The sequence below is a fragment of the Gymnoscopelus braueri genome (genome assembly GCF_963280865.1).
Source record: "Gymnoscopelus braueri genome assembly, chromosome: 23".
NCBI classification, from domain to species: domain Eukaryota; kingdom Metazoa; phylum Chordata; class Actinopteri; order Myctophiformes; family Myctophidae; genus Gymnoscopelus; species Gymnoscopelus braueri.
Window position 1 is genome coordinate 19,168,880 of NC_137625.1, and position 24,566 is coordinate 19,193,445.

General features: G+C 42.4%; 1 protein-coding gene across 1 annotated transcript; it reads left to right on the forward strand.

Moving 5' to 3' along the window:
* Positions 1-22,318: 22,318 nt before the first annotated feature.
* Positions 22,319-22,977, forward strand: LOC308079586 (transcription elongation factor 1 homolog; the record flags this gene model as incomplete). The annotated part of the gene is made up of 1 exon (XM_080421136.1): positions 22,319-22,977. Exon 1 carries the CDS (start codon positions 22,660-22,662, stop codon positions 22,975-22,977), a length of 318 nt encoding a protein of 105 aa, XP_080277262.1. The 5' UTR covers positions 22,319-22,659.
* Positions 22,978-24,566: the final 1,589 nt, after the last annotated feature.

Here is a 24,566-nt window from a genome sequence, read left to right on the forward strand (position 1 = left end):
CACCGCTGTACAACTAAACCTAAAAGGTGCTTAGGACCTGTGTGTCTCATGTTTCCTTACTAAACAGCCAGCATTTCACAACATTTTATGGTGCTTGGCTGGGTTTATATGGCAACAGTGAGTCATTCAGGGTGGTATGCAGCTCATTGTGAGAGTTGAAGTGCAGGAAATGACCCCCCCCCCCCATCTCTCTCTCTCTCTCTCTCTCTCTCTCCATCTAATCTCTTTCTCTGCTACATTAACTAGTCATTGGAGATGGCCATCTCTCAGAATAGGTCATCATTACACAGTTCATCGCCAGGAAGTCTTGTGTGTCGCATTGTTTTGTTCCGTGGTAACAGATAGGTGGGTGTTTCTAGAGAGAAAGTCACTAGAGGACAGGGAAAAGGGAATCTTGTTCATTACCATGTTCATTACTTTGTTCATTTAACATTTAATGTACACTTAGTACTGATATTAAGCTTGTGATGCACACCGTGGTAATTGACAATTACCAAAACGTTATTTATATAGCACATTTACAACAACCCAAGCTGACCAACATGGTTAAAAAAAAGAGAGAATACAAAAAGAAAAGAAAAAAGGCAGCAAAAAAAAAACACTTGAACCCCAGCATCCAAAAAGTGCAAAATGTTCTAATCAATTTGAAAAACTTGATTTGATTAAAGTTTATATTTGAGAACATATAACTTCAAAGCAAACAAATAAACACATACGTTTTTGAGAGATTTGTTGTTCTTGAAGATCTGCTGTTTTTGAAAACTACACATCACCCTATAATTGCCGATACCGATGTTGTACAAAAAAAAAAGTCAAATAATGACCGATATATGGGCCCGGCTGATGTATAGATCTGGTCTTCGTTACAACTTATGATATTTTAATTTGTGAATTTGAACAAGTCTCATCTTAAGCTGAACAGCAGAGTGACGGTAGTTTCAATCCTGGAGATGTTCCAGGATGAATAATGGAACACCTCCGAGCTCCGACACAGAAAGACCTTAGTGTTAGTTCATCCATTTGTAAGTCCTTAAGTCCACTCTCGGAAAAAAATTAATATATTGTTTTGGGCTTTTCTGCCTTTAATGATAGTATTACAGTAGGACAGAGAGATGGGAGTGACACGCAGCAAAGGTCGTTGGGATTGGGATTCGAACTTGCGACGCGCTGTGATTAGAGCCTATATGTGATATGCGCCTGGACCGCTAGGCCAGTGGGCGCCCCCACTCTCAGACGTGTATTGAGTTAACTGTCTAAGATAGGAATTGGAATAGCGCAGCATTGAAATGATTGGTTTTCCCTTTAAAGGGCTGCCCATTGAAATTATTATGAAAACAATAAAGAAGACTTTTACTTGCTAAGATATACAGTATAATTTGTATACTTTATATATACAGCATGTCTGAATTTTTTGGTCATTTGTGTCAATTATGGGAATACATTTATTAATTTCCTATTTCTGTTATCTGCTTGTTATTTTAAATGGTCTTATTAATTAACGTGTATCCTGATTCCTGAGTGATTTATTCAAGTTTAATTAGGTCTGGGCATTTAAACCAGGTCACTACTATTGGATAGAAGCAGACTTTGCTGAACAAATGTAGACACACTGAACTCGTATGTCCTTGGTGCTTTATTGCAACATTCCAACAAGGAGGCTTCCGGCTGAAAGCCCAAACGGATCAAGGTGCCCTTGATCTGACACCAGGCCAGCTTGTTTTAAATGTATTACACTTTTGAAATGTTTGATGAAAAGAAAGTGAATGATAATTAATATGTGGACATTTGAAATTGTGATATCCAATACATATTTTAGTGTAGGTAATTGAATTGGGATTGTTTGGAACTGAATACCACTGGACTCTTAACTGCAGTGATGGCTGCACCAGGCCTGCCCTATATCCACAACGCGCCGTATCGTGACTTGTAGATTAACATAAGATAAGACCTTAATTGATCCCATGGCGGAAATTCAGTCGCAAAAGGCAGCACAGCATTTAAGATTCAGTTACAGGGCAAGAAAAATACAGCAGGGCAAAAGACATCACATTCAACGAAGCACCATCAATAATTGACAAAATATAGTGCCTACAATATCCAACACTATATACACCCTCACCAGTGCTTGCATAGTGCAGGACAAAGGAAATACAAGAGAATGCACAGTAAGCATATCAAATGGTGTCAGATATGTCAATGTGTTAAATTATTTGTGAACATTTTTGAAAGATTTCACTCACTACACGCCTAAAATAGACACACCAGGGTTAAGATGGTGATTGTGCATGCTGTTGCCAGCGTCATAAATAGAACTGCAGGCAGTGACGGAATAAGTACTCCGATTTTTTTGCTTAAAGGAGTAGTTCACCCAAAAGATTACTTATTTTCTATCAATTACACCAGCCTTGAATTCATGGAGAGTTTATTGACAGGCATTTGAGACTCCGCCTTTTTTCTTTTTGAAATACTCTGTTACTTTTAAAAGTCCTCTTTTAAAAACTTTTTATGAGAAAAGTACAGAAGTATTGGCATAAAAATTTGCTTAAAGTACCAAATGAAAAAGTATACTCATACACACGTTTTGAAGATATTAACATTTGTGTCAATTTCCGAAAACAGACGATCTATACAAGCACACAACACACAAAGACTTCTCAGGAGATTGCCATTCTACCTGTATCCCTTTCCACTAACTGCAGGGCTACAGGTCCAGTGGTCACCTAAACCCATTGGTAAAAAAATAATGTAAAGTATGCATGATTTTAACATGCCAATTTTAACATCAGACCAAAATTTACACTTCAACTTCTTGTTTATCCCTAAAATGACTGGCTATCACAGGTTTTGTTGCAATTTGTAGCATTTGTAGAAATATTGTGCCTTAAACGTAATAATAAAACGATTATATGCATTTGGCCCCTCATTTATCAAAAATAAATGTAGATAAAATTTGTTATAAAATATTAAATGTATTTATTTATTTATGGTGTATATATGGTGTGCAGTGTTCTCAGGGGCGCACTGTTCCGGTTACCCCAGCAGGGATGCCGGTAGGGTTTGCATCACAGCAGTGTTTTAGATTGCTGAGTACAGGTGAAAACAGGGTCGTCACATTTCGGTGGTGCGGAAGCATGAGGCGATAACAGGCGTCCTGTTTTGGGTGTCGCATGGCATCCTTAGCCGAGTTTACTGGAAAGATGACACCCGTGTTGGCTGGTGGAGTGTGGCATTCATTGCTGTGTGTGTGTGTGTGTGTGGTGTGTGTGCATGTGCGTGTGTGTGTGTGTGTGTGTGGCTGTACTTGTATTACTATACTTGTGAGGGCCAAATGTCCCCATAAGTGCAGTAGTATTTTGAGAAATAGAAATGCACTTGTGGTTAGTGGTTGTTTTATGGTTTAAATAGATTTGAGGAGTTAGGTTTATGATTAGGAAAAGATTCAGGATTAAACATTTAGAGGTCAGATTTAGGGGTTAGGGTTGGAGTTAAGCCTGATTTATAGTTAGTTGTGCGCCAGTGTCATGCACCGACAATAGCAGATCTACAAACTCACAATGTAGATCGGCTATTTTGGGTTTTAGAATTGGGGTTAAAAATTGCCCCCAAAAAAATTTATTCATAAAATCTGCATCCTAAAATGTTGGTATAGTGCGTGCGTGGCGTGACTTTGTGTGTGTGTGTTGTTGCAGTTTGCAGGGTTATTAGTTTGTCTAAGGGATCTGCTTGTTATGCTAATGAATGTTTTCCACTCTGGGAATGGCCTGGCTGTCCCTGGAAAGGCTGTGTGCTGTGTTGTGTTGTGTTGTGTTGTGTTATGTTGTGTTGTGTTTGCGCTGTGTTACGCTTTTTTTTGCATTAAGTTGTGTCGTGTCGTCTTGCGTCATTGTGTGTTTTGTTACTTGTGTTTTATTTGTTGTGTTGTAGTATTTTGTGTCATGGTGTGTTGTCTCATTATGCTGTGTTGTGTCATAATGTGTTGTGTTATGTCATCTTGTGTTGTGTTGTGTCATACCATAGTGAGTTGTGCTGTATCGTGTCTGTATGTTTTGTTGTGTTGTCTTGTGTTGTAGGCTACTGCTCTACTTTCTTCCAGTCACTTCTCTGTTCTTTTCCCTTTCACTCCCTCATCTCCCCTTTTCACATCTCTCCTCATCTTCCCTGACCTCCCTTTCTCCTTTCCTCTCTCCTCTCTTCCCCTTTTTGTTGCTGTCACCTCCTCCTGTGTTTCTCCTTCTGCCCACCTCTCCTGCCCCCTATGAGGACTATGGAGCCCTCAGACCAGTATCCTGCTGCCTGTTATGCAACAACCTGACCTGAGCCACAGAGCCAGTCCCCTGTCTGCCGTATAAAAGCCTCAACACCTTCACCACGCAGCATAAAGCAGTGTGCTTCTCAAATGGTGGGGTCCTCGAGGGGGTTGCAGAGGGTCCCCAGCAAAATGAGGAACCATTGAATTGTAACCCTATTTTGCACTCACAAAGCTTATACATCTTCGAAAACAAATCAATAAGAAAATTAGAAAAGCTTGTAGAGTGCCTATTTTGGATGATGATGAAAATAATAATAATAATAATGATATTAATAATCTTTGAGAAAAAAAAGTATATCGCCATCTCTATGTCAGTGAGCATGCTCCTTATGTTTTACTGTTATGTGTTGTGGATTTCCATGGTCATTGTAGATGTTACAGTACCATTACTGTTGTTATCCCACAACTCATTAGGCTCATTTATTTCTTCAGCTACTTTCAATAGGGAGCTACATGCTACTAGTAGATTGGAATGTAACAGGGAGGCTACAATATCATGTATCATATGTTTGTTTTATTTTGTAGAATCCTGCATGAGGTCCATCATTTAGTGTTAATGTAAAAAAAAAATGAAGATATTTTAGAGAACATTTTATAAGCATACAGGTGGACACTACAGTACACATATTACTAAGTAAATTTAGCAGATCATTAGACCCATCTGCTGCAGCCTATTCCGCTGCAGTACCACATTTTGATGGTTTCTTTTGGCTTTTTAATTGATTTCCAATAATAAATAAACATACAACAGATCAAACGGAGAGAGAGAGAGTTTTGAAAATGTTAAACAGAACAAATCTTTTCTCTTGGGGTTCCTGGCACTAAATATTGATATGGGGATCTGCAGCCCAATACAAATTGCAGAGCAACATTTTTGTACGGTATTGTACATAAACACATTATGTCTGGAAACACAAAAAGGATATGAAATGAATGAAAATGCTTTTAGGAGAAATATTACGGTTCAGCTCCCATCCAAATGGGAACGGTGTTAGAATCCCACTCCTGATTTACATGCAGAGCGAGCTGTGCAGCATCTGCCTTCATCAGGGATAAAATGTCTTGTCAGGACAGGACTTTACATAATCCACCTGTTTATTGCTTTTCAAGTTTGTCTGGTTTCCCGCACTTTTATTGCAGATTTCAATTTCATGCGACTATTGTGTGTTTGTGTCTTACGTTTGCATTAAGTGGGGCAGGTCGAGGGGGTGAACAAGGTTGTGTGTGTGTGTGCATGTGCATTTGTGTGTGCATCTCGTGTCGTGTGTGTGTTCTGGTGGGTAGTGGAGTGGTTGCATGTTGCGTCCATTCAAGTGTATGGCTGTGTAAGTGTCCATACACTAGGGCAGCCGTTGTCAAAGTGGGGTCCTTGGGGGGGACCCCACAATTAGTTATTAATAGCAAAACAAATCTGCTATTTGGAAATAGCTGATCTGTGGCTATTTTCAAATGGAAAATGTCGAATATTTTGGCAACATTTTAACAAAGATCTTGTATGGGGGTCCCTGGCACAGAATGTTGTCAGGCTGGCAGCCAAATGCATATTAACTTGGGGGTCCTTTACATGAAAATGTTTGAGAACCACTGCACTAGGGTGGCAATGTGATGGCGGGATGGAAATGAAGGTGGAGCGTATAGAGGGAGGGGAAGATACCTTTTCTGCTGCTGTGAATTTTTCATCCATGATGAGAACAGACTGTGCTGTGCCAAGCCTTGCCTTCCCCTCCCCTGCCCTCTCCCGCCCTCTATATATATATATATATATATATATATATATATATATATATATATATATATATATATATATATATATAACCAACCACTGCAGCGGTGACGGGAAGCTGGGGGTTGCTGCATAGATACAGAATATCTCAAAGGGTCGAGTTAGTACTGTACTAATGCTACTGGTATAGTATCTCAATAGGTCGTGTACTCTACCAATGCTACTGGGTTCAAGGGGTCCATTCCCTGGCACGTCTGCAGTGGTTGGAGGTGGTCTCCCTCTCCCTTCTCTTAACGTTGAGAATTTTAGGCCCTGATGTCAGGTAGAACAGCGGTACTCAAACTTTTTAATTTCAAGGACCCCCCAGTTTGGTGTGCACTAGGCCAGTGGTTCTCAAAGTGCGGTCCTTGAGGGGGTTCCAGAGGGTCCGCAGCTAAGTTTGTTAATTGCCTCTTCAAAAGCTTCAAAAACAGGTTAACCATGCACTTTAACCCTATTCTTTTTTTACTTGGGCTATTCGAAAATTGACGAGGTGCAATATCTCCCCTGGTCTCCCCCTTTGGACTGAGCGGTAGAAATCTTTGTCTCTCATGTGTGAGGCCCGGATTTGGATCCCGGCGAGGACATAAACGTTACGGTTTGCAGCTTTGTAATTCCTAAAATGTCACTGTTGACAGGGCCATTCGACATGGCTAATGTCATGCCATGACAGCACAGCCCATAAGTAGGCTACAAAATAGATGTTTAACGTTGGTTCACTGACAGTCTAAACATGCCTTGTTTGGATTGGAACCTCCAAGCGAGGCTTATAACACGCACACACACACACACACACACACACACACACACACACACACACACACACACACACACGCATTTGCGCATGCACATAATTATGCAATTATTCGAACACCTGTGTGTGTGTGTGTGTGTGTGAGAGAGATGCATGTGGAAATTGAGTCATGTCTTTGTAAAAGTGTGGCGCTGCCAGTTTACTTGTATTATAAACAGCCTCTCTGACACGGCCTGCTGCAAATACTTACATAACCTATTTGCATATTCTCAACAACACCCAAGTTCAGACTGTTCACATCTGACAATGCATTTTCAAAGGACTGACTTGATGTTGTCAGGGCAGTCTGGCTCTGAGCCATGCCTGATTTATACTCTGCCATCTACAACCTCACTTGTAGATCTGCTATTTTCCGCGCACGACACCGTCATGGGACAGACTATAAATTAAGTGTTATGCTATGCTCATTATTGACTGATTGTAATGTTGGTGAGGGTGAGGTGTCTCTCTGAATTTAAGCCTCCTTTCAAACCTCATTGTGATACAAACAGTAAGATCAGTGTATTTTTTTTTTTTGCTAAAAGGCTATAACAGAAATGCACACTTTGTCAATGCTTTTCACTGTAGGCTACTTTTCTTTTTTGAAATGAAAATGGGTAGCAACAGTTTAGCATGGCGTTCCACTTCATGTTAATTGCTTTTACTCCACCGTACTATTCAATAATTTCATATTTGGCAGTCAAAGTGTTCAGGAATGTAAATGTTGGTGTGATTGTGGAGAAGAGACATTTAAATAGAATGTTATACCTCTAAAGCTAAAACAAAGAGTTATTTTTGAACACGAATTACATTGGAATTTGAAATATGTGCCACAGAGAAGAAACAAACAACAGTTCACTGGTGTCTCTCTCTTTCTGTGTGTGTGTGTGTGTGTGTGTGTGTGTGTGTGTGTGTGTGTGTGTGTGTGTGTGTGTGTGTGTGTGTGTGTGTGTGTGTGTGTGTGTGTGTGTGTGTGTGTGTGTGTGTGTGTGTGTGTGTGTGTGTGTGTGTGTGTGTGTGTGTGTGTGTGTGTGTGTGTGTGTGTGTGTGTGTGTGTGTGTGTGTGTGTGTGTGTGCGTGCGTGCGTGCGTGAGCTTGTGCTACTGTATGTGACACTTAAAAATCTTTTTTTCACATATCAAACTATGAAACAGTGATGTTATTATCCTGTGTTATTACATTATCCCGTGTTACAGTGCCTGCTCACCTGCTCACCAACTTTATTCCTCACCCTAACTGTCATTCTAAACCTAAACCTAAAATGTCCCAAGTAAGGACCAAGAAAATGTCCCAACTTGTCTATTTATTAGTATATAAATATTATTATTATTATGTGAGGAGGACGTTTGGTCCTCACACTAGTAGAAGTACACACAGACAGACAATAAGGCATTTCCTGAGCAAATAAATAAATAAACAAAAAGAGGAAGTGAAAAAAAGTGATGGTGCGTGGGTGAACTGTGTGGAACTACCTTTACTGATAAACACACTCTTTATAGTGTTACAATAAATACCTGACCAGGACGGTCATACACACAACACAATTGGAGATGTCGCCATAGTACCAGACTCGCCCAACACTGTTGATTGTTGATTGTTAATAATTAACGTTCTCCATTCTTTACATGCTTTTATGATCCTCCCAGCATGGGTATGTCCTCCCTCCCACCCATGTTCAGAGAGAGGCTTGCACAACCCCAGAATCACATGTTATCAGTATGGAGAGGTCACACCGATACAAGTCATGCTTGTTGACAAATGTTGATTGATCTACCATTGCCTGCTGAGTAGGGGGTTTCAGCACTCAGGGTTGAATACATTATCTGTCCGTTTGACCAAGATGTATCGCAGTGGGTCTTTTTTTGAGAGATTAGATTAGTTCTCACTAGGGATTGCACGATAATCAGTGTGGATTTGAAGATTTCGGCCCCAGGGAATCCACTGGGCTCCATAAAGCATATTGTCGCTGCTGGGCGGAAACCTTGTATGTCCAAAACCATTACTTTTTAGGAAATGGAAAAAGAACCTGTGGTCCAAATGTAGCTTTGTGTTAATACATTTCATTGGTTAAAAATGTATAAAACCCACAGACAGATGAAAACAGCTGAACTATAACCTCAAAACGCATCACATCACAAGCTTGTAGATCAGCTATTTTCACTACTTTTGTACAACATTGTTGTGGCAACATCGTTGTAATGTACACAGAAAAAAACATAAGAAGTTGAAACACTGAGATACAAGGTTTCTACTCGAGAGCAACAATATCACTCTATGAATATTTAATATTTTATTAGCCTATGTATTAAACATTAAAAAGAACAATAAATCTATACATCACAGCATATCCTTGGCCCCCTGACAACCTAGTGTCCTTGGAGACTTCTTAACACCTGCTCCTAGTCTCACTATGGAGATCATGAACTGGTGTCTGGCATTGCAGAGCTGCTGGGAACAGTATAGATTTGTAAAACTGTTGTGCTCAGGGTTTGTAGTTTAATTTAAATGGAGTTTAATATCAGTTTTGTCCATGTACAACACCATCTGAAATAGATTCAGTTCAAGGAAGGGGTATTTCAACTTCAGTACTGAGTGGGTTGAATTGTTATGTAAAAAGCATACTGTCTTTGCAGAAAGGTGGATCATGGAGGCATATCGTAGAAGACATTTATTAGAAGATTATGAAGCAAGCCAAGCAGACAGCATCTTAGCCTAGCAAGGCCTTCAGTTGTGCTTGTCTCTCCCTCAGCCCGTTCTTCCAAAGAATCATGAAATGATCAGTATTTGACAGTCCAATATTTTCACAACAGAATCACATGAGTTGTTAACATTTTAAACCTCTCAAGTTATCTCAAAGGTTATCTCATAACACTTTGCATATACGTAAAGCAGGTCAATATGATACGAGGGGGAGAGACACACACGCGCACACACACACGCACACACACAGATAGGGGGGATGCACAGCAAACAATAATAAATATAGTAACAATCTGCAGCCCCCATGGAAACCAAGTATCTGCAGTCTGTGATCACGATCCATGGAAATCTGTAGGATGAGAAAGCACAAAGTACTGAAGTTAGTGGGATTCAATACATGTGTCTATTTGACCAAGATGTGTCTTTATTGAACTCCCTGGGTGTGATTACTTTTCTATTCACTGGCATCTGACTATGTTTTGCACCCTGTCTGTCTGTCCGTCCGTCCGTCCGTCTGTGGACAGCTAATCTCCGTTACCATTGGCGGTTGGCCCGGTCAACGTGAAACTACACATTCACTGCCCCAAATTTTTCACATCAGCGCCACCAGGAGGCTTATTTTTGCGAAACAATATTGCTCCTTCAGAGTTTATCCAAACTTCCCGCTAATCAGTACACATTATCTCTATAGTCATGTGATCAACACGGATCTGTCGGATTTTTCATATTCCATCTTGATTGGCTAAGATTGGCAGCTGAAGTTTGCAGGAGCAGCTCATTTTGAAGAAAATGCCTCAAATCATGAACGCAGCGTCCGATTGCCGTGAAACTTTGCACGCACATTCCCACTAGGCCTAGGAAGAAATGACACCCTTTTCACATAGGGCCACCTGTAGGCCGACTTTTGCGAACAGATTTTACAGATTTTGTGACAACCAAGGCATGGATGCGCGTGTAATGACAACTAATAACAGATTCATGAAAAGAAAAAAACACTTTTGACCACAACAAATAGCATAAGTAGCGATATGTTTATGGGCTCTGCTCTATGCTGTGGGGGGGGGCCCATGGTCAGTCATTTGGGATCAATATAAGTAGGAAAAAAAGGCTATATGTTATTTTACTCTGGAATAGGCATGTTAGGGTTCATGTGGTTAATGTATCAAACTCTGAATATCCATAGTGCTGATTCTCTAAACATGAAGGCAGACAAAACATAAAAAAACACAGTAGTACATTCTTAATTCATCAACACAGTAAAGTGGTTCCGTTTGGGCCTAATTTAGTGCAGTCAAAATGTAATATTTGGAAATACATGGCATCATTAACTTAGTGAGTTCTCCTAAATAAACAATTCAAAAGTGGCGTCCATGTCTCAGCCACTCAGTCTCAGCCTTGAGCAATCAATGCCACATATAATATGTGGGGAAAAACATTGTTTTATTGATCGAACCACTGTGCCTATATGGTGAATTGAAACTGTGTGACATCATAGAGGAAGAGAACACCCAGCCCTGTCTTCAAATAAACATCAGAGAGAGATAAGGTGGTATAGACACAATGTCACCAAGCCATTACATGAATTACTTTGAGGGGTGGGGGTGGCGCAGAGGCTGTTACGGTACAACACATAATGTACTGTACACATGTCATGTATTATATATTTCCAAACAAAGCATATTTTTGTGAAGAGGAAATTATTACCTGGAAATCAATGTCTCTAAAACATGAAGTAGCCGGTATGGTAGAATTGTCTTAAGGGAGGACTGGCCGGCCGGCGGGCGGACCTCTGACGTCACGCTCATGTCACTACGTCGTCACACTCATGTCACCATGACTCAGCCATAACCATATAAGGAGTTCCCAATGCAGCTACGCCCAAATATGGAGTGTGTCGTCTAACCTCAATGTTTCGTCATGGCATCAGGTGCAAACTAATCAGTCAGCTCCATATATGAAAAACGTGGAAATGGGCGTGGCTTATTTGGGGAGTCGCGTCGTGATCCAAGGAATCCAAGGGGAAATGATTTTTATTATATGACCCATAGATATAGAAACTAGAATCCTCATATCCTCATTGGCCTCTGCAGTTCATTGGAGCGACCTGTAACTCGGGTGCCATTTTGGAGAAGACAAGCTTCCTGACTACTGGTTGTTGACACCATGAGGCCGATTTCTTCCTTGGTCTAGTGGATATGTGCATGCAAAGTTTCACAACAATCGGAAGCTGTGTTTATGATTTGAGGCATTTTGTACAAAACGGGCCACTCCTGCAAACTTTGGAAGCCAATCTTAGCAAATCAGGATGGAATATGTAAACGGACAGATCCATCTTGATCACATGACTATAGAGATATTGTGTTCCGATTTGCGTGATGTTTGGACAGAATCTGTAGGAGTAATGTAAAAAAAATTTGTTTTGCAAAAATCGCCCCCCTGGTGGCGCCATAACAGGCCATTGTGAGTAATTTGGGGCCGAGTTTCTGCTCTGGCTTGAAAGTGATTAATGGTCCTTGGAGATGGGGTAGATTGAAGCATCAACTGTATCTCTCTATCTTCTATTTCCACCATATAACTAATAAAGCAGTAATGGCTGAACAATGCAACAATGCCAAATCCATTTAAAACATATTATTGTTGATATTAGCACAAAATGTGTCTCATTCAATCAAAGAAAATTTTCATTTGTTTTCGCATGAACTCTGTACATGTTTGCTCTCTGGCCCAGTGAGACAGGCGTCTCTGTAGACAGATGTATTGACTCCAAAGGGCCTTGAAGCCGTAGCCTGTAAGAAGGTGAATAACAGCTTTTATCATGCCTTTAAGACTCATTACTGCTGCTTAGCATAGTCAGACAGTTGTGGAAATGTTGAGATAACCATACATTCAGTGCTTGCTATCATCAGGTAAATTACTATGATTACACGTTGAGTGCTGTGATAAACACTAGCAAAATGCTTTACTCTTTATTGGGAAAGATTACTGTGTATGTTTCTAAATACAACAGCTATTCATAATGGCGGTTTCTGTGAGCTAATCTCTATCTCTGGTGTTTTTGCCTCACTGAATCACAACAACATTATGTCATGTGAATTCCACTCTCACTGTCATTTCTTTTTTCCCACCAATGGCATCACACACAAAACAAGACGGCATCTAATAACGTGGCTTCCTTGTGGATATCTGACATCATATCGATGGCATCATGTTGATGCCAAATATGAAGGGATGGCGGGATGATGGATCATGAATTCACAAAAATATTTGGGGATTTACTTTATTGGCCTATGGCAATTGTGCACAAGAAATGTGCCACTGATTGATCCAGTCGTTTTTTACATTACCCGCGGACAGACAGACACACAGGCAAACTTCTAATTAAGTATTCAATCAAAAAGACGCCTCTTCTACAGTAGACGGCTTGCCCCATAGGAGCCACTCTGTAAATATTATGTCACAAGCTCAGCGTGTCACAATGACCCTCTCTCTGCCTCTCCTCTTTCTCTGTTGTTCCGTATTCCCTCTCTCTTTTCTCTGCCTAGCTCTCTCTCTCTCCCCCTCTCTGCCTCTCTGTTTTCCCCAGGTCTCTCCTCAGTTTCCCCCCCCCCCCTTCCTCTCTCTTTATCCTCGCTTATCTTCTCTCTCTCGGTTTGGCCCCCACCCTCCATTCTTATCTCTCTCTCTCCTCCTCCCTTTCTCTCTCTGCCTCTTGTCTGTCTTTATTCAGATCACCTTGCATAACGGCTCATTCATAAACCAGCACCACACCTCAGAGTTGTGAGACTGGAGTTACAGGGGAATACATAGACACAGAGCACCCACAGCACCTTTTACTGCAGTGCTCTGTTTGAAGATGTTATGTCACAGGACATCATTGAATAACATGTGCCCAGGGCAGGGACAGTGCCGTTGCCCTGTAATAAGTGGCCAGCAGACAGCGGTTCAGACTGTGGAAGCACATGTCTTAATAGTGGTGTAGGTCCTACGTTACTGTTAAGACATGTGGAATTATTTCCTACAAAGAATGCCACTATCCTGTGGTCTAGGAATGAATCCCACAACCCTTAGTGGTGTAGACATTAATCCCACAACCCATAGTGGTCTAGGATTGCACTGCCCTTGTTGGTCTATGATAAAATCCCACTAACCTCAGTGGTCTACTCTAGAATCAAATCCAGCCCTTATGTAGGATTTGCGTGCTTTAATGCACTCTGTGACGGACAACAGACCCATGCTGTCCCCTCCCTGTACAACCTCCACCAAGGTTCCCTTGAGCAAGGCACCTGCCCCAACGATGGAGCTGCTTAATGGCCAATTGTAGTAAACTATGCTAGCACTTACAGACATGTATAGCCTACTGCACCACCACCCCCCAAACTAGGTGTGTGTGTGTGTGTGTGTGTGTGTGTGTGTGTGTGTGTGTGTGTGTGCGTGTGCGTGCGTGACGTATTCACTGTAGAGGCAAGTGCCCCAAGTGCGATCTCGCCTCTCCTAGAAAAACTCTGACTGAAAAAAACGAGGAAAAAAAACACCAACCCCGGCAACAATAGTGGGCAGCGGGCTGCTCGTCCATTCACCGGCAGGCAGCCTTCTTCTTCTTTCGTGTATCATCCTCAAATGTCCAACTCAGTAACGTGTTGCCACGCCCTTGTCTCTGGTCCCAATTGGAAGAGGCCGGCCTCCGAAGGTGGTCTGTACAGGGGGGCAGGTGTTAATAATGTGTTTGGCAGACTGCTCAGGCTCGCCACACTCGCATGCTGCACTGTCTGTCAAGCCCCGCTTCTTCATAGCTGATTTGAAGCAGCCGACTCCAGTGCGTAGGCGGTTCAGTAGAGTCCATTGCCGGCGTGGTAGGTCCTCTCCTTCAACACCACCTCCCGGGTCCCAGATGTAACTGTGGATACGGGAGGGCCCAGCAGACTCCCACTCCTGCTTCCAGGAGGCCGCCATCCATGCATTTGTGGACAAGTCCTCCGGGATGGAGCGGAGCATCTCTTGTGCCGCCTTGTTGTAAGGGTGGCGGGACTTGAGTCTGTTTGGAGGCTCTATTTCCACAGTAGTGTTGTGCAGGATGTGCCAGTCATGTATCTGGGCTTTCCTTGCTAGCTTAATGGTTGCAGCCTCTCGTCGGAGGCCGGCCGGAGCAATTCCTGCAAGGACTGGCAGATAGGACACAGGAGTGGGCTTCAGGCAGCCTGTTATGATTCGGAGGGAGGTGTTTATTATGGTGTCTACCTTTTTGACATGTGGACTCCTACACCAGGCTGGGGCACAGTATTCAGCTACCGAGAAGACCAGGGCTTGTGTGGAAATTCTTAGCGTATTGGCGGAAGCTCCCCAGGTCGTACCAGCGAGACGTCGAAAGTTGGAGCACTGAAAGACCTTGGTGCTCAACAGTCGGGATGGACGCCCGTCCTGGCGTGGACCTGCGTCTCCCCGGCTTCTTACGCCTCGGTCTTCCAGCTGGGTGATTGGTTGGCGACATTCGTTTCACAAGCTGGTCTTGCACCATTTCTTGTTACTTGCAGGGGAGGCCGCGTGGAGGCTGTCGTCTTCTCCCCCTGTGTCCCCCAGGCAGCCAATCACCACCGTATCCATTCAGTAGAGCGACCAGTTTTGTATTGTTGTTGTTGTTTTTTTTGCCCGGACACACACACATTTCGCCTCCCCAAAATGTAATTCCTGGGAACGCCACTGGTGTGTGTGTGTGTGTGTGTGTGTGTGTGTGTGTGTGTGTGTGTGTGTGTGTGTGTGTGTGTGTGTGTGTGTGTGTGTGTGTGTGTGTGTGTGTGTGTGTGTGTGTGTGTGTGTGTGTGTGTGTGTGTGTGTGTGTGTGTGTGTGTGTGTGTGTGTGTGTGTGTGTGTGTGTGTGTGTGTGTGTGTGTGTGTGCGTGCGTGCGTGCGTGCGCGCGCGCGCGCGCGCTCGCTCGCTCGCGTACACGTACGTGTGTGAGTGCAACTCCGTGTAACCCTCTCTCCACCTGTAACTACTCCTGTGTCTGTGACTGCGTTTATGAATGCCTTCTTAGTCAGCCCTCCTTGTCATTAAAGGTTATTTCATTCAATTTCTGTCCATTTTCTTCTAAGCCCATATTGTCACAGTCTGCTTGATTCGCAGAACTTTCCCATGTTTTGTACTTATTACCCCGTCACTTTCTGTCTGTGTTTATGTCCCATCGGTGCTCTAATCGTCATATGATTACAGACTGTCTACTGTCTTTGTTCTGTCTCAAGGAGACAGAGACATAATTGTGAGAGAGTAAAACACGAGACAATGTCGTTTCTCACCCCCAGGTAACCACTGCTCTGAAACTCACCAGCTACTTGTATTTATGTATGTTAACTCCATTTTCATGTTCAATACCATCTTATATTCTATTTCACATTGAGCTACTCCCTATGAAAGGCGCTATACTGTTGTTGTTTATTATTATTATTATCAATCATAATAAACAAGCGGCTGATTATTGGTGGTATTGATTCTCTTTTGTAATTTCTCAGTATTTTTGTGTTTTTTTGGTCTCTTCGCATTTCATGGTATAGGTTTAAGACATGTATAGGATCATCTACATTTGTTTTATTTTAACAAGTATAGTGTTCGAGGCTCCAAACATTGATTATGGGCTGCGTAATTAGGATGGACTTCTCTCTCTATCTCTATGTTTACTCTCCTTTCTGTCTCTGCTTCTCTGTTTCTGTCTCCCCCCTGTCCCCCAGCCATCTCTCTCTGTTAGGAGGACCTCTCCTCTCCTCTCCTCTCCCTGATTACATTGGTGGGGTAATTGGTTAAGTGATGTTTACCCATATAGTCTATTGTCCCTCACCTCTCATAATAACAGGCCTTGATGTCAGCCAACAAGCTCCCATTGTACCTCCCTGTCCTCACAACCAAGTTATTGTCATCCTCCCTCTCCCATAACCTTGATAGTTGTGTGTGTTTAACTTTTCAGAGTCGGCACTCTTTTCTACCATAGTGTGCTGTATTTGTGTTAAGGTAGGCCATGGCCCCTGACATTTTGTGTGTAGAGACAGCTGTTGTGGTTAAGGAACCACACATATCATATAGCTATCCAGCCTTTCCATTGATCCTCAGGGTTGTGATGTTTGTGTAAATGGACAACGCTCTAAGCAGCATGCAACAGGCAACAAGGGGAAGCACAACATCACAACAAACTGTGGGAACTTTTTAAGGTACCTGTGTTCATCAGAGGTGCCCAAAAATGCGTCCCATGTATAGCATTGTCATTCCGTCATCAGTTAGTAACTCCATCTTTTGCGGTCCCAAGCAGAAAGGCTGTAGGACTATCTGAGTTACTGCTCATTCTCTGGCGAGGGACCCACACACTGGTGGTGGGTTAATTTGCAGACGTCAGAGGTTCTATCTTCAACAGTGACGACAGCAGCTCACATCCATCCTCGAGGCCTTGGGCGACTGACAAGAAATCACTTCATCAGAAGCACTGCCCCATCGCAGGAGGGTGGCTCATTCCAAGTAGGCTACCTCTCCAGCATTATATTTCATTGTGAGAGGAGGTATATACAGGAGAAAGGCAACAGACATGCTGGGTTATTTCCACCCCATATGAATAATTTTCTCCCAAATACCCTCAGCCATTTTGCCCAAGATCCTAAGATCCTCTATGCGTTCTGCTATACCAGAACACCTGGTTTCTTTTAGGGTGCATGTTATTATACTGTTTGCTGTACATCTCTGATGTACTCTCTCTCTCTCCAGGTTCTGCTCGAGGTTTCTTCCTTTTGGGAGCTTTTCCTTGTCGCCAACGCCAAGTGCCTGCTCATGCAGCTGGGTCTCTGTAAATTAAGAGAGTGTGGTCTTTACTTGCTCTATATGTAAAGCATCATGACATAACTTTTATTGTGAATTTTTGTTATACTGTATTCTTGACTTGACTGGGTTTCAACTTCTCAGAGGAAGTGGCCTTGCATCCACCTCTGGTGTTCATCTCTCACCCTCGTACTGCAGGTCTCTTAGCTTGCGCGACTCCCTGATGACTGTTTCCTTCATCTGGAGGTTGTGGAAACGAATAATGACATGCCTCGGTTTCTCGTTAGCACCCGGCTTAGCCTTCAGCGCTCTGTGTGCTAAATCCAGCTCGGGTGGTATAGGCAGAACCTCGTCCCCCAGAAGTTCGAATAGAAAGGTGGAGAAAAAGGAGGAAAGGTGGAGATTGATTCTTTAAGGCCGATTATGCGACAATTCCAGCGGCGGCTAACGAAGCTTGGCGTTGCTAGCAGTTAGCTCCGCGCAGGCCGCCTCCAAGGAGACTATGCGGTCGTTGACTGAGTCCGCATTAGACTCCAATAAGGCAATGCGCTGGCCTTGGTCAGTTATAGTGGCATGGATAAGATCAATTTTTGATCTTATCCAATTTTTGATAGGGGCACGGTGGCACAGTCGGTAGTGCTGTCGCCTCACAGCTAGAAGGTCCTGGGTTCGATTCCCGCAGGGGACGCTGTGGGCGCTGGGGGCGTGTTCTCTCCTCCGCGTCATCAGTGCCCATACCCTAGGTGGGGTTGGCGAAAGGGCCTTTCTGTGTGGAGTTTGCATGTTCTCCCCGTGTCTCCTAGGGTAGGTACCCTCACAAAAACATGCAGTAATCCTGGTCACTATACTGCCTCCCCCTGGCCAGCCGGGGCGCCTGATGGAGGGGAAGGGAACTGGTTGGAATAACGTGTTCCTTCCACGCGCTACGTCCAACCAGGGAAACTCTCCCCTGTCAGGTGACAAGAAGGTCAGTTGGCTCTCATGCATTGAAGGAGGCATGAGCTCGGCCCTGGCCTCCCTAGGTTGGCAGAGGGAAGGTAGTGCCCAGGATTACATAGATAATTGGCACTGGGTGTAAAAAATAGGGTTACAAAATCGCGGGATAAAAATTTAAAAGAGGGAAAAAAAAAAAAGATCAATTTTTGATTCCAGCGTCGTGATGCTTGATTTGAATTCAGCCGACAGAGCCGTCCTGTGTTCTTCTAGTAGTTTAGTCAGCGCCTCCATGTTGATGTCGTTAGCAGCGGCGCCGGCTTCCAATAAAGTAGTGTCTTTTTTGGCTTGGGTGGAAGCTCTAGTGATCATTCTTTGTTGTCAAAACCGAATCGTAATCTCTTTTAATGCTAAGTCATACCTTTTTTGAGGAAGGTAGTGGGGTTTTTCAAAAGGTAAAGATATATAGCGGGGGAGCAGAGACGGACACGTCTACTCCTCACTCTGCATTACCGGAAGTCAACAGTTCCAACCTTGAATGTCTGGGTAATAGGCCTATGTACGTGAGTTAATTTGGAAAATCATTTGTGCCAGATATACTGTAGGGGGGGACTTTAAAAATAATAAATTAATTGTAGCATGATGTTGTAACATGTTAGCTTGACAATCAGTTATTGTCGACGACAAGTGACTGCCAAGAGAGAAGCTATAAATTAAACATCTGTTGTGTGTGATTTAGAAAACCACTCTCAATCAACTGATAAAAGGAGAACAAACATTGTGTGTGTGTTTTTTACCTTCTACTACATAGGCCTATCTACTGTATGTGAGTGAGAGTGGTATTTCCACACACTGGCATACCTGAAGCCAGTGTTTAATAGAATATTAAAGTACCTGCCAGGGCTATGTTGTGTTAATCTTAGCCCACACCTATCCCTATTCCCCAATCAACACAACAGTGGTCACCACCCAGGTTGTGTCTTAGTCAGGGTGGTGGTCTCTGGTTCACAATCAGCTGAAACCCCCTGCTCTACTCTACTGCAGTGGGTGTCAAAGTGGGGTCCAGGGACCCTCTGGTTTTCCTTCAGGAGCTTCCAAAATAAATTATTATTATTATTATTAAAAGGACCCTTACAGGTCGGTGACTCTTACGGGTCCATTTGGTTCCATTTGTACACTCTCAGAGTTATAGGGTGTCCTCGAAATTAAAACGTTTGAGAAGCCCATGCTTTACTGCAGTGCTTCTCAACCTTTTCAGGCCGTGACCCCCCAAAATAATTATATTGGAACTGGGGACCCCCCCCCCCCACCCTGACAAGCACTTGGAATAGTAGGAGTTGTGGTTCCACCGATAAATATTTTGAAAATAGTAGATCTACAAGCTCACAACGCCTCGCAAAGTGAACTTGTAGAGCGGCTATTTTAAAAAATTTCTTATATAATTTGACAATTTTGCCAATGTTTCACCAGTTTGTATAGCCTAGGATAGGTTGCTAGGATAGGTGCTCATGTGGCCTAGTAGGCCACATGAGCACTTTAAGCCTCTCCTTGGCTATTTGAAAATAGCAGATGCTATTTTTGAATTTCAATCCTGAAAAGTTCTGGACATAGAGGTTTGCACCCGACAGAGACGATATGGTATACACACCTTTTGTGAGTAATTAACTATAAGGTCCAATGGACCCTTCGCTAAACCCCACCCCAAAAGCGATTGTCCAATGCCAGCTTAGCAACCGTTGTTAGCCTGGCATAGGTCTGGCAAGCTTTCATCACCTGCCATAGCTGTCAATGTTGTTTCGCCCGCACAGATACAATCATTTGCAACATAATAGCAAGAATAGGAATACCACGATAACTCAATGGGGCAAGGCTGCTTTTCCCAAGCTGAGATCTGCACTTAAACTGCAAGGCTGCATGGCTGTGTTGTTGAACACATACACAGCTTAACGTCGGGAAAGTTACACGACTCACTTGCCCAGGTGGTGTCAATAATAGGCTACTATAATCACCGTAATCGTAACAAAATTCAGAATCACAGCGCTGCCTGTTTCGGATTCCGCACGTTAAAGTATATTCATTCATTTGTTCGTCTATTTATTAACTGCTACTGCAGTCTTACCCTGCGGTACATGAAAACTCCGGTTACAGTCATGGATCAACTTCAACCTGGTGTTTGCACTTTCTCCATTTACAGTCCGTACATCTATATAAACGTTCAGATTTCAAATATAAAGTGCTTACCTCATGGCCACGGATGTTACAATTATGCTCTCAAAAGTACCCGTATATTCTGTATTGTTCAATAAAAAGCATTTTAATCCGATCAGTGGCCATTTTCTCATAATGTATCAGAGTGCAATACACCTACCAACCGATAGGGTCACTCAGTTGAAAGCATAATGGAGAAAATGGCCACCGATCAGATTAAAATGCTTTTTATTGAACAAAACGGATGATACGGGTACTTCTGAGAGCCCGTACATAAATATAACATCCGTGGCCATGGGATAAGCCCTTTATATTTGAAATACGAACGTATATGTAGATGTACGGGCCATAAATGGAGAAAGTGCAAACACCAGGTTGAAGTTCATCCATGACGGTCGTGACAGTCGACCGTCGTGTATCCATGGCTATTACTCCCTCTAACATTTCCCATGTTTTTAGTTTATTGAAATAATGTCATGCACATTTGTCCAGTGCATAGCCTACTGCAGGCCTTGTTGACTAGATTTAGAAGAGATTTTGAAGCTCTTGCTCCTGAAATGATCGATTATTTTTAAGGGGAAAAGCCATCATTTAACATGCAAGTCAATGGGTGAGAAGCAGAGTTTGCCAGGCGCTGCCAGGCCTGGGTGTGACTAACTTCGCACCACCAGTCACAGAGTGGAGTGGGTGGGGCTTAGCGAAGGGTCCATTGGACTGTCAAATCTTTTTTGGGGGGGAAATTACCACAAAAACGTATGTTAAAAAAATATTAAGCAAATGTCAAACCATTTTATGTATTGCTTTCCTAAAATAATCCACTATATTAAGTGCATGGAAATACCTTTTATTGTTCAATTTGAAATCACCATTTATTAGCAAGTTAGGGCAGCGATTCCCTGGTTCGATTCCCAGACCAGCTCGACCATTGCTCTTTGTCACAACGTTTTCACTCCCCTACCTTCTCCCCCACCTTGCCTGTCTCTCTACACTGACCTATCCAAATGAAGCAGAAATGCACAAAAAAAGGAAAAGATTTCCATTTGTCATGTAAGTATGTTTCTTGCCAGTACATTCATATTAGATTACCTTCAGTTACTGTTACTATGAATAATTAGGAACCTAGTATTCTATCCCTGGCCGAAACATTTACATTTAGAACTACTCAACAAGCCAAGAACAACACATATAAACACTACAGATGTCAGGATTATAAAATGAAGGGTCCACAAGAAACAGGTTTTGAGAGGATTTAATGCGTTGACAGTCAACATCTGTGTTTGAATGATTGTGAGCAGACCGTTTGTCTCATCAGACGTTTGGATTGACGATCTTTCCCATGAACAGAATGTTGTCAGAGGAGTCAGCGATGAGAACCATGAAGGGACGATCGAACTTCAGTTCAGGAATGACTGTGGGCTGACCATTTCTTGGTTCGATGCCGATGTCTGGAGCCTCCCTCACTACCACGTAACGGTGGCGTTTGTATTGACATGTTACCTGCACATGTGACCTTCTAGCGCCTTCCTGTATCTTATTTTCAGAATGTTTCAGGATATTTAGTCATAATAAGTACAAATATATGCAATTCTAAGCTCTGACCTACTGTGTTGAAATCAGGGGACTTTACACATGTCACATGAGAGTGTTGAGAGAGTTGATTGATTAGATCCGACGACAGTAGCCACTGTTATAGAACGGTGCTGGAGCCTGAGTTGTGTCATCTAAGACGATACACAAGTCACATGATTAATCAACAGAAGGTTACACCCACATGGGTAGACCAAACCCATATACATAGAGTGGATGCTCACTAAGCAGTACGGAGTGTCCTGCAGGCATCAGTGTTACTAGTTACCAGGGTGTTATTGCTGCGTTCGTCATTTTCCATTGCGAGCTCCGAATCATAAAATCATCAAAGACACAGGTCTGAGTTGTGTCCGCTAACTCGGTTGCTCCAATACCCTTTACAAGGGGAGATCTAATCAGTTGCATTGCTTGTGCGACTGGCTAGATAATTGTACAGATGTGGCATCTCTCACAACATGTATATAAGGGGCACGTCATAGATTCAGAAGTCAGTCCAACTACGAACTACATCTAACCCAGCTTCTCTGATCGTTACAGCAGACCTTGCGGAGAGCGAACAGGGCGGCGTTGACAGGTCAACAATGGGACGCAGAAAGTCCACGAGGAAGCCAGCACCCAAGAAACAACAGATGGGTCTGGACACCATGTTCACCTGCCCGTTCTGCAACCACTACAACTCCTGTGATGTCAAAATGGAAAGGACTCGAAATGTGGGATATATAACATGCCGTATTTGCACAGAGGCGCACCAAACGCCTATACATTATCTGTCAGAGCCGGTGGATGTTTTCAGTGCGTGGATAGATGCCTGTGAACAGGCCAATAGCCCTTCAAGGTTTAATACTGTAGAGTTAATGCAACTCAGTAGTCAAGTCAGTAGACTACTGCAAATGCTGTAAATAACATTGTGAATGTAACTTAACTGTGATTTTACCACCCTACATGAACGTGTTTTCGATCTGGTCAATAAAAAACAAAGAAAACAAAGAACAAGTAGCATGTAATTCATTTAATTCAGAAGTTCAAGTACAACTACATGTCCATTTTCTTGGTTACAATACAAAATGTGTCAGGATGAAAACACAATAAACAGTGTGTCTGTATCCATAACTATCAGAGGATAGTATTAAGTGGTATCCACAATTGATCTCAAACCTTACTGAGGAACAGTATCTAGTAAGGAATAGGCAATCTCTACAGCATATTTTATGTGTGTAAATTTTTACACTATCAACCAAAACTAATGTGATTTTTTATTTATTTTTAATCAGTGACACAATAGAGGCACACTAAGCACTTTCTACCTGCGGTCCCTATGTTGAGCATGTCATAGGGGAACATTTTCACAAAAGAAAAAAATGTTGTGAAAACATATCTCAATGCAAAACACAGGTGAGCTTGCATATCAGCAATGTTCGCTAATTGTAACATGTGTAGTAACATATCGTTGCTGTCGGGCAGAAATCTCTTATCTCCATATTTGAAACATTGTTTCCAAAGCCGCTTATAATAACTGTTAACATTCACAAGCATAGACTTTAGTTCCATTAAAAGCTACTTTCAAGATAAGCAATAACTTTAGCTGCTTGTTTGGACTCAAAATGGTTTACAAACACAGTTTTTCATTTTTTCTAAAGTGCACAGATTGATGATTTTCCACTCTCGTATAGCTACTTACTCTGGTAACCAGAGCCTTTGGCTCAAAGCAAACTGGCCCAGCCTACCGGACTGGACGAAAATGTGTCGTTTTCTGGGCCTGTGAAGGAGCCAGGAGGTGGAATAGAGGCACATGGACAGGAACAACAGTACAATCACAGTACTCAATGTAAACATTCAGATACACCCTAATTATTATTTGATTAACTGAATTACTTTTATTCTCTCCACTGTCTTAATTCAGAAATCATATTGTACTGGGAAATGCTTCCTTCCTTGCTCTTCTTGTCCTTGCTTTTACTGGACTAACATGTCCAGATGAAGTGTTTGGAGAACAGATGGCCTAATAGCTCAAATTAGTGTTTGGCTACAGCACAGGGAGCTTCCTTTGCTAAATTTAACATGCTATAAACGATGATTCATCATGTTCTCACTTCTCAAGTTCAATCTTGACATCATGGTTTTCATTTGTAATAAAGATACACAAGACCACATCGAACATGTCACATGTAAGTTTCAAAATAATTCGTATTTTCATACCAATGATGCCATCATAGGAAAGCAATCTGAACTGCATGACTTGGATTATGTATCATGAACAGCCTCGACTACATTTTGTATGCCGTGAAAGATTCTTTGTCACATTCTCAAAATGCATATCCGTTTCCATTCCAGTCTGAATCATGTTTATTCACCATATAGTGTATATTTATTTGTGCTTTTTTTTTAAGACACTTAAACACGGTATACAACTAGAGAAATCAACGTAGGCTACTATTTACATTGTGGCACATGCCAATACAGCTAATCTAGCTATAACATAGCTCTCGTG